The sequence below is a fragment of the Muntiacus reevesi genome, chromosome 3 (assembly GCF_963930625.1).
Source record: "Muntiacus reevesi chromosome 3, mMunRee1.1, whole genome shotgun sequence".
In the NCBI taxonomy this organism is placed as follows: domain Eukaryota; kingdom Metazoa; phylum Chordata; class Mammalia; order Artiodactyla; family Cervidae; genus Muntiacus; species Muntiacus reevesi.
The window spans coordinates 10594809-10612946 of NC_089251.1; the positions used below are offsets into that span (position 1 = coordinate 10594809).

At 51.3% G+C, this 18138-nt stretch overlaps 2 protein-coding genes across 3 annotated transcripts; one reads left to right on the forward strand and one right to left on the reverse strand.

The window, feature by feature from the left end:
* Window positions 1-5941: 5941 nt before the first annotated feature.
* On the forward strand, window positions 5942-10134 carry RPL35 (ribosomal protein L35). The gene is made up of 4 exons (XM_065928468.1): window positions 5942-6068; window positions 6479-6615; window positions 7684-7765; window positions 9951-10134. Exons 1-4 carry the CDS (start codon window positions 6066-6068, stop codon window positions 10098-10100), a joined length of 372 nt encoding a protein of 123 aa, XP_065784540.1. The 5' UTR covers window positions 5942-6065; the 3' UTR covers window positions 10101-10134.
* Window positions 10135-10379: 245 nt separating this feature from the next.
* Window positions 10380-13987, reverse strand: WDR38 (WD repeat domain 38). 2 transcript variants are annotated; one of them, XM_065928466.1, is made up of 9 exons: window positions 13916-13987; window positions 13267-13387; window positions 12186-12302; window positions 11975-12072; window positions 11539-11619; window positions 11209-11340; window positions 10938-11087; window positions 10546-10593; window positions 10380-10454 (listed from the first exon to the last, which is right to left on the reverse strand). In XM_065928466.1, the coding sequence occupies exons 1-9, from the start codon at window positions 13982-13984 to the stop codon at window positions 10380-10382; spliced, it is 891 nt and encodes a 296-aa protein (XP_065784538.1). In that variant the 5' UTR covers window positions 13985-13987. The 2 variants fall into 2 exon arrangements, with proteins under 2 accessions (XP_065784538.1, XP_065784539.1); XM_065928467.1 differs by having other exon boundaries at window positions 13267-13354; window positions 13916-13984.
* Between the last annotated feature and the right edge of the window lie 4151 nt (window positions 13988-18138).

The following is an 18138-nucleotide window of genomic DNA, read 5'->3' on the forward strand; positions in this document are numbered from 1 at the left end:
GCTGCCGCCCGCCCACTTCCGGTTCTCACCGGAACCGGAAGTGCGAGCCGGAAGTGCTGGTGGGCGGGACGGGCGGGTTACGTCGCTTCGGGAAGCACTGGGAGACGGACCTGGAAATATAACCTGTGGACCACTGCGGGGCTAGTAATCCTCATGGGATCTCAGTTTCCCCTTCTGAGGAGCGGGCGGCCAATCCTCCGCAGGCGCAGCACATAGATGCCACAGCTGCGCTCTTCGGCTTCCCTCCTGCACCCTTGGAACCCCTGGCCCTGGAAGGGGCCAGGGCGGGCATAGTCGCGGATTCCGGGTGTCATCTCTGCCCAGACTGAGGGGCACGGGGCCTCTAGAAGAAGGAGCCCTGCTCTGCCTATCGAGTGCTGGGCAGGCTTCTGGGAGAAGACAGCTTCGAGCCTGAGGGATGAGTAGTAGTTCTTATGCTCCGAGAGAGATGTTGAATGGGAGAGCCTAAGTCTCGAATTTGAAGACCTTAGGACGCCACCAGATGGAGCTCAGAGGAGGTTGCATCTGACCTTATTGTAGTGACCCTAATGTTAATGGACTGGGAGACTTGCAAGACGTTTAAAATGTATCGAGGGTGCTGACAAGACAGTGGAGACATTTGGATTTGAGTGCGGCGTCACGCGTGTGTAGCAGTTTCCTTGACCCGCAGTGTCACCCCAGTGACCACCATCCTGGAAGGAAAGGCGAGGTCCTGGGGACTGAGAAATCTTGACTGGCTGGAAAGGCATATCCGGGAAGGAAAGGAATCCGCAGAATCTGAAGTGGGGGAAATGGGGGTGGGGAGAAATAGTGCAGAGTCAAAGACAACTTTGTGGTGTCAAGATTAGGTGCCTGGGCTGTTGCTTGAGGGGCTCTTGCTCAGTCGTGTCCGACTCTTTGCGACCCCATGGACTATTACAGTCCATGGAATTCTCCGGGCCAGAAGGGATAGATTCCCATCCATTATCTCAGGGTAGCCTTTCCCTTCTCCAGGGGATCTTCCCAACCCAAGGCTGGAAACCAGGCCCCCCCGCATTGCCTGGAGCGAGGGAGGGGGGATGATTCTTTACTACCTGAGCCACAAAGTGAAAGTGAAAGTCGCTCAGTCGTGTCCGACTCTTTGCGACCCCATGGACTATACAGTCCACGGAATTCTCCAGACCAGAATACTGGAGTGGGTAGCCTATCCCTTCTCCAGGAGATCTTCCCAACACAGGGATCGAACCGGGGGTCATCTGAGCTATGAGGGAAGCCACAATGAGCCTTAGCCTGAGACTACATTGGGTCTTTGTTTTCATATAATGGTATTCCTTTTCATAAAGACCCGTAGTTAATGAAATGTGACTGGGTTTTCATTTTTTCGAATATTTCTCATTGAACTGTCTACAGATCAAAAAATATTGCCCAACGAAGGTGCTACCTGATATTGGGTGCTAAAGATAGATTCCTACAGGGAAACAGGTGCTGAATAAAAGTCTCAAGGGTCCTGGGAGACCTGCCTATCAGCTCCATACCTTGGAAGAAATCTGTAAGTGAGGCAGACAACAAGCTAACAGAAATTTATATCCTCAGAACATTCTTCTGATCAGAAGGAATTTCGAACCAGAAATGCTCATTTTACAAGTAAGGAAATAGCTCCCGAGTAAATTGGTAAATGAAATAATGTCACTTTATGACCATGGATCTGCATTCCAGTCAGTGAGGCAGAAATTTAAAAATCCACACTATGTCAGGGATGACTGCATTTGGAGGGGGGGTGGAGAACATTCAGTTCCTGAGAGCACCTTAGTTAAAGTGGTCAAGAGAAGTGTCCCGGAGGAGGTTATGCTGAAGTGGATCTGAATGAAATGAAGGACAAAGCCAAGCAAAGGCTGAAACACAGGGCAGGCTTGGTGTGTTCCAGGAAAATGCAAGGCCATACTGGAGCAGAAGAGTAAGAAGGAACAAGATGGGGCTTCCCTTGTGGCTCAGCTGGTAAAGAATCCACCCGCAATGAGGGAGACCTGGGTTCAATCCCAGGGTTGGGAAGATCCCCTGGAGGAGGGAAAGGTGACCCACTCCAGTATTCTGGCCTGGAGAATTCCGTGGACTGTAATGGACTGTTTAATCCATGGGATTGCAGAGTCAGACAGGACTGAGAGACTTTCACTTTCACTTTCTGAAATGCAAAGAAATCTTAACCTACAAGAAGAAACAAGATGGAAGGGGGAGTGGCAGGTGCTGTAGGACTTTGAAGGTGAGAAAAGGATGTGGTCTTTACTCAGGACAGCCCTGGAAATTCTGAGCAGAGAAGAGACATGATCTAATTTCAGTTTGAAAAGGGTCCCTTTGGCAGCTCTACTGAGAATGGAAACCAGAGCAAACAGAGGTGATTTATGAGGCGACAACAGTGGTTCAGGAGACAGTCAATGGTGGCTCAAAGCCCAGCAGGTGCCAATAACAGTGGTGGGAAGAGGCTGGGTATTCTGACAATGTGCCGTCCTTAGTCGCTGAGTCGTCTCTGACTCTTTGTGACCCCATGGACTGTAGCCTGCCAGGCTCCTCTGTCCATGGGGATTCTCCAGGCAAGAATACTGGAATGGGTTGCCATACCCTCCTCCAGGGGATCTTCCCAACTCAGGAATCAAACCAAGGTCTCCCGCACTGCAGGTGGATTCTTTACCCTCTGAGCCACAGATAGAAGCTATAGAATTTGGGGGTACGTTGGATGTGGCATATAAGAGAAACAGGGTAGTCATAGAAGGGGTAACAGAGGATGAGATGGTTGGATGGTATCATCGACTCAGTGAACATGAGTTTGAGCAAACTCCGGGAGATAGTGCTGCAGTCCATGGAGTCGCAAAGAGTTGGACATGACCGAGCGACTGAACAACAACAACAGCTAAAGTGCAGAAAAGCTGTACACAGTCGTTAACTCTAACAGAACTCTAAGCATTTGGAAACTATGATAGGCAAGTCCCTGTGCCCCATTCAACCTCCGTTTATGACTAATCCATGCCAAGAATGCCCTCTGCTTTCTCTTTCCCACTTCACTCCATTTCCTAGAAGCCTGCCTCACTATGATCTGAGACAAAGCTCAATTCAGTTCATCCAACAAGTATCCATGTGCTGGGTCTGGGGGCGAGAAAAACCAAACTAGTTGTCAGCTGTGGTTCTGCTCCTTGGGGAACTTCCAGGTTGGGTGTGGAGGCAGACACATAAATTTCATTCTAATTCAATATATTTGGGGTTAGAGAGAGGTTTGATTGCACAGAGATCAACAAGGGAGGGTTTTGTCCCAATTTAGTCCAAGGCTAAAGATTCATTAACAGAAACCCGTAAGAGGGTGAGAGAAGGCTTCCTGGAGGTGACATCCAACAGCAACAAGGGGGCAACCTGGCTTTAAATGGAGCTCTAAGACGTGGGTGTGCCTTTGTTAATGGCAGTGGAGTACACTAGGGCACTGATTCATGTTTGCTGCTGGGGGCAAAATGCAACTGTTCAGTCAGAAAGTCTGAGCACTTTGCCTTGTGAAGTACCCCCTTTAACTTTCAGGGCCAATTCAAGTGTTCATTCAACTGGGAACATTAATATCAATGATACTGAGCAGTTGTTATGCATTAGGTCTTGTGCGAAGAGTTTTACATGTTATCTTCCTGATCTTCCTAAACACTACGTTTCACAGGTGAGAAAACTGAAACTCAGGGGAAGGGATTTGCTGAGAGTCAGCTAGCACTAAGCAACAGAGTAAAAATTTGAAACTGGGTCAGGTTCACTAACAAAAGGCCATGAATCCCTTTTCCCCCAAATAACACATGCTGTCATAGCTGTCTACCCCACCCCTCCCCACCCACTGTAGACTTTAAGTTCCTCCAAGGCAGAGGCCATGTTAATTCATCTTCTAAAACCCTCAACCTTCATCCCCTGGACCGCCCCCCCCCGCCCCCCCAAGAACACTGGCACCCAGCTCAGAGTAGACCAGACTGGGAAAAGTGTACAAAAGTGTACCAAATGTGGAAAAGGAAATGGCAACCCACTCCAGTATTCTTGGCTGGGAAATCCCATGGACAGAGGAGCCTGGAGGGCTACAGTCCATGGGGTCGCAAAGAATTGGACACAACTTATTGACTTAACAGTAACAACAACAAATATATAAAAGATAATTAACAAGAACTTACTGTATAGCACAGGGAATTCTATTCAGTGCTCTGTGATGACCTATAGAAAATGGAGTCTAGAAGAGAGTGGCTGTATGTATATGAATGGCTGACTCACTTTGCTGTGTAGCAGGAGCTAACACAACATTGTAAATCAACTAAACTCTAATAAAAATTGATTAAAAAAAGACCACTGAAGATGACGAGCTAACATCTGCAGCTGCAGGTGGTGCTTCTACACATCACTCTGCCAATTACGACTTATCATTTAGATCAAATAACTATTATTCTAAATGAATTTTGCTCATTTTCAACTTCAAATTTTCTTCTTTATTTATGAATAGTGAAATAATAGCTGTTGATATCTTCGGCCAGTATTGGAGGAAATTCATAAACAGTTAAATAAAGATGGATTCATATTAATGCCATGAGAGTCTTCTGTCTTCAAACAGAAGTCACTTAATTCCAATAGTGTGTGTGTTTTTTCATCTGCTCCATGGTATTAAAATGAAGCTTTTAGAAGTTCATTCTGTTGAAGGGAACATGATTGTTAATGCTATTATAAATTCAGATGTATGTTTAACATTAGAGAAAAATGCTTTATTTTTATGGTGTTAATGACAAATACAAATTGTGGTGGGGCCAAGTAATATAAAAACAATGCTTTTAGTAAATTAAAAAAAAAGTGTACCAAATGAATGAATGAACAAATGAATGAATAAACAAATGAATAAATGAGAGGATGAATTCCAGTCTTACTAGTCAAATAGGTTGCCTCTCGCCCCACGGAGAAATTTCCCCACTGCCCTGCGGGAAATAGACCAAATCTAAGTAATTTTTCAGGAGAAACATCAACAATCTCAGATATGAAGATCATATCACTCTAATGGCAGAAAGTGAAGAGGAGCTAAAGAGCCTGTATGATGACAGTGAAAGAGGAGAGTGAAAAGGCTTGCTTAAAATTCAACAATCAAAAAACTAAGATCATGTCATCCAGTACCATCACTTCATGGCAAATAGATGGGGAAAAAGTGGAAGTAGTGACAGACTTTATTTTCTTGGGCTCCAAAATCACTGCGGATGGTGACTGCAGCTATGAAATTAAAAGATGCTTGCTCCTTGGAAGGAAAGCCAAGACAAACACAGACAACGTATTAAAAAGCAGAGCACTCACTTTGCTGACAAATGACCAAATAGTCAAAGCTGTGGTTTTTCCAGTAGTCATGTATGGATGTGAGGGTTGGACCATAAAGAAGGCTGAACACCGAAGAATTGATGCTTTTAAATTGTGCTGGAGAAGATTCCCGAGAGTCCCTTGGACAGCAAGAAGATCAAACCAATCAATCCTAAAGGAAATCAACACTGAATATTCATTGGAAGGACTGATGCTGAAGCCGAAGCTACAATATTTGGCCACCTGATGCGAAGAGCCGACTCACTGGAAATAGCTCTGATGCTGGGAAAGGTTGAGGGTAGGAGAAGGGGATGACAGAGGATGAGATGGTTGGATAGCATCACCGACTCAGTGAACATGAGTGAGTAAACTCGGGGAGATAGTAAAGGACAGGGAAGAGTGGCGTAACTGCACTTCATGGGGTCGCAAAGAGTCGCGTAGGACTTTGCGACTGAACTACAACAAAATAATTTTCAGCGAGACGGAGACAGGCTCATTGCAGGGCGGGACTCCGGTTCCTCGGGGCGGGACTCTGCCTCCTAGGGCGGGGCGGAGGCTGAGTGGGCGGTACCAAAGCGCTCCTCGAGGAGGGTGGTGGGAAGGCTGGGCCCGCGCGAGATAGTAGGGGCGGAGCCAGGACTTCCCCGCCGCCGCTCTATTGACCACGCCCACCGCCACCCGGCAGTAGTTGTGGGGGTCAGCCCCGCCTCTTCCTCTTTCCCTCCGAGAAGGCAGCGGAGGCGGACTATACAGCTATGGTGAGTGCGGGAAAATCGGAAGCCATCCGCGTACTGTGGGGCTCAGGGGCTGGGATGGAGGGCCCGTGGCGAGACCTGAGAACCCATCTGCCAGCCTGACCTGTGGGACGCGTTGCGAAGTGGCCTAGTGCCACCTCAGTCTTCTCCCCACCTCAGGCCCGGGCCCCGAGAGGTATGCGCGGGCTCCCGGGGCCTCCGTCTTTCCGTCTGCGGAATGGCAGTAGGGGCCCAGCCTCGCAGCAGGACTGGGCGAGGGCGTGTCTGCTGGGGTCTGTGTTGCCCTGCCCGGGGCGGGTAGTTCTGGGTCTCCGGAGCCCTCTTGGCCCAGGGGAAGGCGCTCGGCCCCGAGGGGCGGACCACGACGCAGGTGGAGAGGAGGTGTTTGACCCAGACCCTCTCTGTGGGGGCAGGCCAAGATTAAGGCTCGAGACCTTCGCGGCAAGAAGAAGGAGGAGCTGCTGAAACAGCTGGAGGACCTGAAGGTGGAACTGTCCCAGCTGCGCGTGGCTAAAGTGACAGGCGGCGCGGCTTCCAAACTCTCCAAGATGTAAGTGAACTGACGGCCAGAGTACGGGGACACACGTAGGGGACTTTCGAAGTTGGCTTAAGGAGTTGTCCATTGAACTGCCCTTTCCATGGCTCCGTGGGTCAGAATGTGGCGCCGTTTCTATTCAGCCTCTTAGGTTCCTCTTTCTCACGCCGAGGCTCTGGTGACCCATGCCTTTAACCTGCTTTTGACCTGTAGTCCTTTTTCCTAGAGTAACGGCTTCACTGTCTAGAGGAAGAATAAAGTGCCCCCGAAGTCCCGTTTTAATGCTTCCTTTGAATGTCTAATTGATCCCATTTCTTTATCTCCCATCAGCACTTGTTTTTCCTCAGCCTCTTTCGCTTGGTTGAGGGATCCTTTGCACCCCTTATTTTAGTTGTAGTGTAAGTTACTGATGTATTGGGGGGGGCAAGAATCAAAACTTGAGAAAGGAACATAAGTTTGGAGTTAGTCAGCCAGGGCATAAATTACACTTCTGCCACATTCTACCTGATGGGCAGATTGGCACACCACCCATGCCTTTCCCCTGTCCTATAAAATGGGCCCCCAGTAATTTTTCATGGTGGTGCATGCTGAATCAAGAGGATGTTTACCAGCCATTTACTGATCAGCCGTCTTTCAGCATGAGGACATGTTTCACTTATCCCCAGCTTTTTCTTGTCTTCAGCCTTGTCCCCTCCCAGTGGTCCAGTTTGTGGCATGGTTCCCTCCAGTGAGCTTATTCAGATCCACGTTGCTTAGGTCTTCTTTGTAGCCCTTAGGATATATGGCCAGGGATAAAAGGTCTTTCCTGGCTGTCCTTCACTTCCCCTCATTAAGCTTCACTGAACACTTCACATCTCTTTGAAAACACTGTTTGTGCCAGCTGCTTCATGTCCCCTCTCCTGGGATGCTCATGTATTGCCTCCAGAACACCCTCCTGGCCTGGGTTAAGCACCTCCTGGGTGAATGTGGGTGAGCTGATGGGCAATGCCCGTGCCCTGTAACATCTGGGTCAGGCCCAGAAATAGATGACTTGGAGAGTGCCATGTGTCTTATCATCTTCACTGATTGTCTCTTGTTTTGTAGCCGAGTGGTTCGTAAATCCATCGCCCGTGTACTGACCGTCATTAACCAGACTCAGAAAGAGAACCTCAGGAAATTCTATAAGGTTAGTGGAGAAGGGATAACAGTGCTGGGCTACAGGGAGCAAAATTCCAGCTCTCCCTAGGCCCGAAGGGTGGTATGGTGAGCTCCGGCCGGGGTGGTTGGAACTGTGCTTTCTAAAGCCTTCTAGTATGTGGCACGCAGACTGCATGCGGCTGCAGTTATCAAGGAATCAAAGATGTGGGAGTCTGGATAGAGTTGGATTTTGAATAAAACCTCACCAGCTGGGTGAGTTTGGGAAGTCTATGTGGATTGACTGTTTAAATGTTTTAATTGTCTTGGTGTGTCGGTCACCACCAAGCATCTGGCATTCTCATTTATCAAATGAGGACCCCAAGACTTGGGTTAGGTTGCCTGGCATCACTGACATGCAATAAACGAAGTGATTGGGCTTAGATTCCAACCCATAGGGTGGGGGTGGATTGAGTGCTTCCGGGAGATTACAACAGGTGCCTGCCTCTCTCACCCTGGAGTTTTTAACAACTGTTTTCTGGGTGTTGTGCCTAAAACTAGTGTTAAGCTATGAAACTGAACCAGTGGGAGATTTTATAGAATGCGTAGGCTCACACGGCTTCCCTGATAGCTCAGTAAAGAATCCGCCTGCAATGCAGGAGACCTGGGCTCAATCCCTGGGTTGGGAAGATCCCCTGGAGAAGGGACAGCCTACCCACTCTAGTATTCTGGCCTGGAGAATTCCATGAACTGTATAGTCCATGGGATCGCAAAAATTCAGATACAACTGAGCAACTTTCACTTTCACTTCATGCACACATTTGGTTTACTACAAGGGAATGCCTCGTTTGTTTGCGGAGGAGGTGCCCTCTGTCCGCAAGAGAGGATCCTGAGCAAGCAGAGCTAAAGATTTGGTTGAAGCTGCTGCCCTCAGGTGGGATTTCTTGGAGAAAGCCACGTCCTTGCCTTTAAGGCCTTTCAGCTGATTAAAGCAGGCCCACCCAGATTACTCTATAATCTCTTGGAGATTACTGATTAGGGGGCTTTGACTGCAGAATGGCTTCACATCAACACCCAATTAGTGTTTGAATGACTGGAGGGTTTGACATGTCAAAGTCGCCACTGTGTGCTGGGCTTGCTGCCATCCCCGGACATGTGTACATTTATGTGTGGGGGTTTTTCTGAGAATTGGGTCTGGAACGTTTATCAGGCTCTGAGAGAACCTTGTAGAGGTATAGCCTGGAAGAACTGCCTCCATGACCATCCAGTGAGTACACTCCACCATACAGCCAGGCAGGGCTCCAGGAGGTAGAGATGAGGTCTCTGTATCAGCATTTTTTGATACATTAACCTCTGGCCCCCTGTTCCTGTTACATGGTTATAGTGACTGGAGGATGTAAACAGTGTGTGTGGCTATGGCTACTTTCTTGGACATCAGAGCTCTAGGTGCTTAGCAGATTGAAAGCAGGAAGTCCTGACCTGTATCAGCTGGTATGAGGGGTGTGGATGGGCAGACTTTCAGGTTCCCCCCAGAGCTTGCCCTCATCTCTTGTGTAGCTTTTTCCCTGCACTTCTCCGCACCAAGGCTGTCCATGTCCTGAACCCCATTAACTCACACCCACCTGCCCTGTGCCTACCCTTCCAGGCTGTTGGCACTTCCCAGCCTGAGCTGTCACTCTCCAGGACTTTCATGCCCGCCCAGGTTTCTCGCTTTCGAGGCGGTTGTCAGTCATGAGTGAAACCTTCCTCAATCTCTTTCCTCCTCCCCAGCTATGCACCACTTGTGTTTTGGTGGGCTGGGAACTCCTTGAGCAGGGAGCAGGTCTCATTTGTGGCTAAGCCAGCACCCACAGCAGGGGTTCAAATGGAAGAAGCCCCAGGGCGCCTTTGTAGAACAAAGGGGACCATCAGAGCTGCCTTAGCCTAGACTGACGGGAGGAAGTGGAGTGAGAGCAGAGATGGAGAGATGATCCATCTCCTGTTACAGGGCTGAACACCGGAGCCAAGGTAGGGAACTTTGCCCCTCGTAGCAGGATGGCCTTAGCCAAGTCAGATCTTCTCTTCAGATGCATGTGTTCAGTGTTACTGTTACCACAGGTACCTAGCAGACATCTCCGAGACACACACTTCCCTCAAGTTACTTCCTGACACCTCAGTTCCAACTTCTGGGGCTTCCTGAGGTATTGCAGTAGCTCCCAAACCCTGGTCCTCAGGTCCCCTTGCTTCCCCTCACCCAGGGCAAGAAGTACAAGCCCCTGGATCTGCGGCCCAAGAAAACACGTGCTATGCGCCGCCGGCTCAACAAGCATGAAGAAAACCTGAAGACCAAGAAGCAGCAGCGGAAGGAGCGGCTGTACCCCCTCCGGAAGTATGCAGTCAAGGCCTGAGCTTCCAGCTGTCAATAAAACAGACAGACCACTGGCTGGCGTTGCTTTGTGTTTATAGGGGCTTCAGTTGTTGGGGAGGTGGCTGCAGTTACCAGGTACCTGAAGGACTCCAGCACGCTTGCTGCCCTGGCCATAGGGATCTGTTGGGTGCTCTATTAAGGTTATTTTGGGCCTGTGCCCCTGGGCATGGAGAGGCAGGGGTGGAACGTGTGAGAGCTGTAGATGGTGATGTTCTGTTTGAGCAACTCAAGGTGATCTGTGGTGGACTTGACATTTTGTCTAATCAACAGCTCCAGACACTAAGAGTTTTCCGTCTGGCATAAAGGCACAGGCATGGGCCACATTCAGAACTCCCTGCCAAAAGCATAGTATTGGGCTCTGGGGGTGCAGGCCTCCCCAGCGGACCTTCCACTGCACCCTTGTTTGCTTCGGCCACGGACCTTACCTTCAGAGTCTCAGTGCACTTTCCTGTATTGCAGTCCCAGACTTTGACCTGGAAATAAAAAGGGTAGGGAAGTCTTTATAGGCTGGTATCTTGACAAAATTTTGTTGTCTGTGAGGTGTGTTTAACAAGGGTTGCATGATATGCAGACATTCAGTGTAGTATTTTCTTTGCCCTGAAGTTGAGTCAGAAATGTCAGCAGCACTGTTTGGGCCAGTGCAGACATGAGTGCCAGGCATTAGGTACAGAAGTGGTTGGTATCTGGGTTCTACCCCTGGTAGCCTTCTACTGAGGGCAGATAGGGAAGTGGACATTTCTGGACCTGCTGAGGGCTCTGGGGGGGGAGGGGATTTGGGGGTAGGAGTTGGCAGGGAGGCGGGCCTGGAGGAGGTTACCATGTGGGAGTAGCCAGCGCTGGCCAGCTGCTGCCCATCAGGGGAGAAAGCTATGCTCTTCACCCAGGTGATGTGGCCCTTGAGCTGGATGAGCATGCTTCGGGTTGAGGGCTTCCAGATGTGAATGGTCTTGTCCCAGGAGCCAGATGCCTGGACAGCAGACAGCTCTGAGCATATAGGTTTGGGGACTGCATCCTCTGTCCCCCAAGTAGCCTATGACCTTCAGAGTTGCAGTCGGCAGCCACCCCGGAACCCAGGCAGCCCAGCTCACCAGTAGGCCAGATGGTGAGTAGCACAGGCAGCTGATGTTGCCTCTGTGACCCTCCAGCTTCTGGTGGAAGATCCCAGGGGTCCCTGCCCGGAGGTCCCACATGCGGATGGTAGAATCCCAGGAGCCCGTGGCCTGCAGACAGCTGCCCTGAGCATGGAGCCTGCTTCCTCAGCTGGCTACGCCCACAGGAAGTAGGTACCAGCTCAGAGGGGACAGACTCAGAAGAGCTAAGTCAATGTGCGGGATTTTAAGCACTCTGGCCCAAGTGGGGAAATGGGTGTGGGCTCCCCGTTGCCTCATCTTGTTGGGGCCAGGGCAGAGATGGCTCACCAGGCAGTCTGAGCTGGGTGCGAAGTCACTGCTCTGGACCGAGTCTCGGTGTCCCACGAAGTGACGCAGCACCTGGCCTGACTGGAGGAGAGAGCCCTGAGTTTCGGAGAGCTCCACCTCGGATGGATCAGACCCCGGGCCCTCCATGCGGGCCCGCCTGGCTAGTTTCATGCCGTGTAGGGGTTGGGGAGTCTTCCAGGGCCTTGACAGAAGATGGGGGACTTCATGGCAGAGGAGTTGGGGTACAAGGGTGGGTGGGAGGGGACCTGGGGAGGTGGCTGCAGCTAGATGCAAGGGAGTGGAACACCAGGTGTGCGCATGGGCAGTGGCGAAGATGGAACAACCTTTCCTGGGTGGGAAAGTGTGACCAGTGTGGAGGGCCTCGGAATCCCAGGCCTCGCTGGCTGCCCCTCCACATACCTGCCCCTCCACATACCTGCACCTCCCAAAGCATCACCCTCTTGTCCCAGCCACCCGAGGCCAGCTGCTTTGAGTCATGGCTGAAGCTGACGGTCTCCACACTCCGCTGGTGACCTGCAGACACCCGCCAAGTGTCGAGGAGAGGAGGTGGCACAGGAGTTGGCACGGTCTGAAAGGGAACCCAGGCCTGGCTGCTTGGCTTCCAGTCCCCCCGCCAGCTCACTTACCCTTTAGGACCTGCAGACACTTGGCATCTGCGGCGTCCCACAGGCGGACGGTGCGGTCACAGGAGGTGCTGGCAAAGAGGCGGCCATCAGGGGAGAAGCGGCAGAACCTCACGGGGCCTGGGGCAGGCGACCATGGTCAAGGAACAGGGCACTACCCTCCACGCCTGGCCCCTTGTAGTCTAAACCCCTGCTGATTTTTTCAGTTGCATTGCCTACCTCCCTTCTCCTCACTCCCTTCTAACCCTTATCCTCCAGCCAGCTGGAAAATTCCTGGGCTTCCATGCCTTTGGAAGATGAATAAATCAAAAGCACCTCCCAGAAACTCCTTTCAGCCCAGCCTAGGTACTACTACATTATCCTGTTTGGGCTCCCCAGCCCCTGAACTTTCTCTTATAACATGAACCAATTTGCCCTATAACTATCAGATTTTCCTTGTCTTCTTGATTATAATTTACATTTACTGAGTTCTTACTGGGAACCAGGCACTTTGCTTGCATTATCTCATCCTATAGGATAGCAACTATTACCCTAATTTTATTTATTTTTTCTAACTATTACCCTAATTTTAAAGAAATAAGAGGCACAGAGGTGACAAGACTTGACTTCAATCACAGTCCAAAAAGTGGGTGGGTAAACAGATGAATCTGAAGGACATTATGCCAAGTGAAGTCAGTCAGCAAAAGAAATACTATATGATTCCACTTAGTCAAACTGACAGAAGGCAGAACAGTGGTTGCCAGGGGCTGAGGAAGGGAGGAATGTGTTCAAGGGGTACAGAGTTGCAGTTTTGCAAGATGAGAGTTCTGCAGACCAGTTGCACAACAAAGTGAACATAAGGCTACTGAACTGTACACAAGTGATAAATGTAGTATTACCTAGATTTATGTGGTAGAATTTGAGTCCAGGTCTGTCAGAGTCAGGTTCAGGACCCAAGGGACCAGGTCCCATCTCCTTGCCCTCCTGCCCCAGCCCTACCGGTGCTATCTTGCTGGGATGCCCAGCTCAAATGCTGGTAGACTCTGTGAAATGCTGAAACAGGTCCATGGGCCTCAGTCTCCCCATCTGGCCTGAAGAGCCTCACCTTTGTGGCCACCCAGTCTCCACAGCAGCCTCCCACTCTGGGTCTCCCAGCCATATACACAGCCATCCTCAGAGGCCGTGAGCAGCCTCTGGCCATCGGGAGAGAAAGCAGAAGAGTTGACCTGGAAGGAAAGTACAAAAGGCCTATCCCGGGGCAAGAAACACTTTCTGCTCATGCCTAACTCCAGACTCCTAAGCCTGCCCTAAGAGCTTGGGGTCGGAGCTTGGACTTAAGGACTCTCAACAACCAGAACCCAGGAACCACTCTGCAGTAGAGTCAAGAGCTTGGAGCCTTCTCTGCTGTCTTGTAAAACCAGAGCCTGAGGCTCAGAGCTAGCCGCTGCCGCCTTTTTTTTTTTTTTTTTAAGAGCTAGCCTTCTTTAGAAGCCAAGATCCCGTTTTAGAACTGGAGCCCAGAACTAGTTTAAAATCTGCTGTATGCCCTGAGTTCCCTCTTAAGCCAGAGTCCAGAGAACACTGGAATCAGCCAGGAGTTTGAACCCTCTTCTGGAACCACAGCTTAGAATTCTAGACCCCATTCTGCAACTGGAGCTCAGGAAACAACTCGATCTCCCACCACGCAGAACCAGAAACTACTCGAAAGCCAAGAAGCCCAAGGTCTGTCTGCGGAGAGCTCGACAGAACCTCACCTCCCCGCGGTGCCGGCCGAAGAATTTCACTCTCCCCACGGCCAGCTTCCCTCGGGGTCCGCTGTTCATGGGCCCGCGGCCGCCCGCCCCAGCGGGCTCCCTCCTAGGCGGGCGCTGGTCCGGCCTGACCTAGGACAAGGTGGAGGGGAAGGGGGAAACTGTGTACAAGCGGTCTCCATGGCAATCGGGGCGGGGCGCGCAGCCGCTTTGGGGTCTCTGGGAAGCCATGAGAAGGGAGTCCGGGAGAGACTGCTCTCAGCCCGGGGGAAGTGGGACAGCAGCAGGCTGGACCGCGGATGGCTCCAAGAAGGAACTGGCCTGCCTGGACCGCCGGCAGTCGGACCTTGGGCAGCTCTGGCCGCGGGGCTGGGTGGCGCCCGGCGGCCGCTAGAGGGCACGCCAGCACCACATACCGTGTCAGCCTCTGTGGCTGCACCGAATCCAGGCACAGCGCTAAGGGCCCACAAGCCTCTTGGAGAGGTTCCTGTTTCCCCATCTGCCCAGGGGGGAGTCCCATCCCTGCCCGGCAGGGATCCAGGCATGACATAAGATAGGTGCCCATGAGGACCTACCCAGGACCAAAGACCCCTTTCCTTCAGGAGTGGCCAGTACCGGGGCGGAAATGCTCCCATGGAACCGCTGGAAATGATGTGATATTTAGATATTCATCTCGGCCCTGCAGGATGTGGAGAGCCAGAGACAGTATGCAAAGCCCAGGACGTTAAAAAGTGAAGTCGCTGATAACATTCCCAGTAGCACGAAGTGTTCCATCTGAGGACGTGGAGGGAGACCCCAGGAGTTGTCACGATCCTTGGTGGATAGCTCGGCTGAAACCAGAAAGAACAGGGCTTGGTGTCAGTGTGCATTTTTCAGATGAGGAAACCGAGGCTCCAGGAGGTGGGGGGACTTGCTCAAGGTCACTCAGCCAATAGGAAAGGGATTGGGACCTCATCCTATGTCTCTCTGACCCTGAGGCCTATATTAGGACCACCTGCCATGAACTCCAGGGGCCTCACAGCAGATGAAGTATCTGACTCCTGGTACATCTGGGAAACTGACCCTGGGGGGACAGACTTGGCCCAGTCATCCAGCATTTCCATGGCAGAGTTGGGGGGCAGAACCTAGCCCTCTCCCCACCATTATGCAGGGGTGAGACTAAGATACCCCACTCTCCCACTTTCCAGTGGATTCCAGGCTCCCTGAGAGTGAGGCTGGGGCAGCTGGTCTTTGAGAGTTTCAAACTCAAGTGAAGTGTTCCCAGTGGTGATTCACACCCCTCCCCCCAGACCTCTTTGCCAGAAATTCTTCTCACGGAGATCTGCTGTTCTCCTGCTCTATTTTAGGTCCTAGACAGTCAGGCGGACAAGGGGGCGACAATGGTGGCTTTGAGGCTACCCCACCCCCACTCTAACTCCCAAAGGACCCAGTTCAGTGAATTGGCTCCCCAGGGACCCATCTGGTCCCATAGGGCCACCTCTGCCCCCGCCGCGCCCCAGCTCCAGACTTGAGTCCTGATCACGGCTCCCCCATCGCTGACTCCCCAGACCCTCTCCTCCCTCTCTGCTTAGGCACCGTGCAGCCCATGACCCAGCCACCTCATTGCTCCTGCTTTACCTGAAGTGCCCAGAACCACATCTTCCTAAGCTCACCCTGTCACTCCCAGAGTCCTCTGGATAGACCTTGTCCACCAGACCCTGCAGCCACTCAGCCTGTAGCAGTGTGGCTGGGGTTAAAACATTTCTGCTTGACCCAGGGGTCTGTGGTTGGAATCACCCACAGTGAATTCCGAGTCCCTTGGACCAAGCTTCATGTTCACCTCTCCTGCTTCATTCTGCCCCTGTTCCCCCCCTGCCCTCTGCCCCATCTAACTCCCTGAACTTATCCACAAGGGGCCCTTCTCCTTCCCTGCATCTTCACTCCCACCCTGGGCCTGTGCACATAGGGTTTCCCACCCTCTTGGCCTGATGCTTACCTTGGGTTCATTACTTTCCCTGGATGGACCTCCTTTGCCTAGCTCCTAGACTAAGTCAGAGCTCCTGCCCCAAAGATGGGGCACTAAAGTCATGATTCTGGGTTAAACCCAGGTTCTGCCAACTACTAACTAGCCCTGTAACCTTGGGTAAGCTAACTGGTCACTCGGTGCCTTGGTTTCCTCGTCTGTAAAATGGGAGTGGTTGCCTTGTCAGGACTGACACGGTACCTGTTAAGGGTACCTGGTGCGCAGGAAGTGCTCAGAGAAGGGGAGGGGAACGTGATATCCATCTTTGTCACTTTAGCTTCAAATACTTTAGGCTAAAGCTCCGAATGCCCTTTGTCAGGCTCCCAGTGCCCTAAGTCATCACCTGAAGGGCCCACAGCCCAGGTGCACCTCATGATGTAGGGGAGACCTTGTAATCAGGAGCTGTCTGGCTTCATGCTCAGCAGGGGCTGAAGGTATGGCAAACCCTGGGTTTGGGCAGGGGCTGACCTGCAGGATGTGGTCTGTGGCAGCATGGGAAAGGAGCGGGCATGAGTGGGTCACAGTTATGGTGGCAACAGAAGTGTTTCCCTGGCCCAGGGGGGTTGAGTCACTCAGAATCTAACTTCTCCAGGAGAATCTTGAGGGACATTTTCCACCCCTTGACCGTCTCTTCCTTCTCCAAGAGCCTGCCACGTTCTTTCCTCCCTCAGTCCCAACTGCCTGGGGCAAGGGGCTCTGTGCTGAGCTTCCCCACTCTCACTCCATCTGCTGAAAATAACCCATGGTTCTGGGACCAGATTTACTTCTCTTCATTTCCTCAAAGTACCTGCCTTCCCAAGCTCCTTAGTTCCTTCTGAAACTGCTGTAGATATACACAGTTATTTTAAAGAGAAAACTGGAGATTCAGAAAGGAAAATGACTTGCTCAAGATCACACAGCTGGAGGGTAGTAGAGCTGAGATTCCAACCCATGTTCAACAGTCCCTAAGCCCCCAGCTCATTTCTGGCACCAGACACTCTTTCAGTGAAGTTTGGGGAGGTTGGGGTATGAGCCTCTGCCCCAACGCCCAGCCCTCACCCCCTGTGAATGAGAGCTCACTATCCTGCAGGACAGCCTCTCCCATCATGCTGTTAGATAGTCCTCGGTGGGTCAGAATCTGCCTTGCACCGCTGACAGAGTGGAAGATAGGCCCGGGCTGCATCTCCGCAGTCCCCCTCCCAGGGACACATCCAGTGCTGTTGGTGTTGTAGTTCCGGAAGGCTGGAAACGACCTGAAGAGTAATCTGACAAAACGCTCAGCAAAAAAGCAACATGGCAGAAGGCACTACAAGTAGGATCCCCCTCATATAAAAGTCAACATACCCTCCAGTATCCTTGCCTGAAAACTGCTATGGACAGAGGAAAAAAAAGAAAAAAAAAAGTCAACATACCAAAGGCTACCTTCCATTTCTCAGGCACACATCCATATATACTGAAACTATTAAAGAAAAGCAGGAATAGCTAACTCCTAGCCCACCAGAGGAGTTAAGTATGGAGAGAAGGAGGGAGGCGACTCAGCCACCTTGAAGAGTACTTGCTCCTGGTAATATCTGGGATTGAAGCTGGGCAGTGGGCACCCAGGTGTCCTTTGGATTATCCTTTAATAACTGGCTCTACCTATTTGACCTCTGCCCACCTCTCCTGGCTTCCCTGGTGGCTCAGTGGTAAAGAATCTGTCTGCCAATACAGGAGACATCGGTTTTGATCCCTGGGTCAGGAAGATCCCATGGAGAAGGAAGAAGCAACCCACTTCAGTATTCTTGCCTGGGAAATCCCATGGACAGAGGAGCATGGTGGGCTGTAGTCCATGGGGTGGCAGAGTCGGACACAACTTAGAGACTAAACAACAGCCACCACCCCTCCTGCCTTCTCCTGGCTTCCTCACCTTCTCCCTCGTTTCTTGTCCCCATCACCCCCAGTCCTGAGCAGTTTGGTGGATTATGCGGTGTCAGGGCTAGTATGAACTTTCAGACAGTGCCCCAGCAAGCAGAGAAAACTTTTGTAGCAGAAGAGTAGGCAGGAGAGAAGGGTGGAGAGTCAGATGCCCTGCTTCCTGCCAGCTTACCAGCTCCCAGCTCCAGTCCCAAGGCTGCCTTGTCCTAAAATACACCTGTTTTCTTAAGTACATTCCTTTTTTTTTTTTTTGCTGAGTGAGCTCCAGTGTGGTTTAGGTTATTTGCTACCTGAACGGCTTTGATTAAAATATCTCTGGAATTTTCATAGC

What these genes read in the sequence shown, in the direction of transcription:
- RPL35 (XM_065928468.1), top strand. An exon ending in GCTTCCAAACTCTCCAAGAT is followed by an intron (nt 6,616 to 7,683) that starts GTAAGTGAACTG and finishes CTTGTTTTGTAG; the next exon opens with CCGAGTGGTTCGTAAATCCA. An exon ending in ACCTCAGGAAATTCTATAAG is followed by an intron (nt 7,766 to 9,950) that starts GTTAGTGGAGAA and finishes CCCCTCACCCAG; the next exon opens with GGCAAGAAGTACAAGCCCCT.
- WDR38 (XM_065928466.1), bottom strand. Translation starts at nt 13,984, where the DNA reads ATGAACAGCGGACCCCGAGGGAAGCTGGCCGTGGGGAGAGTGAAATTC. An exon ending in TCGGCCGGCACCGCGGGGAG is followed by an intron (nt 13,388 to 13,915) that starts GTGAGGTTCTGT and finishes CTTTCCTTCCAG; the next exon opens with GTCAACTCTTCTGCTTTCTC. An exon ending in GCGCTGGCTACTCCCACATG is followed by an intron (nt 10,594 to 10,937) that starts GTAACCTCCTCC and finishes TTTTATTTCCAG; the next exon opens with GTCAAAGTCTGGGACTGCAA.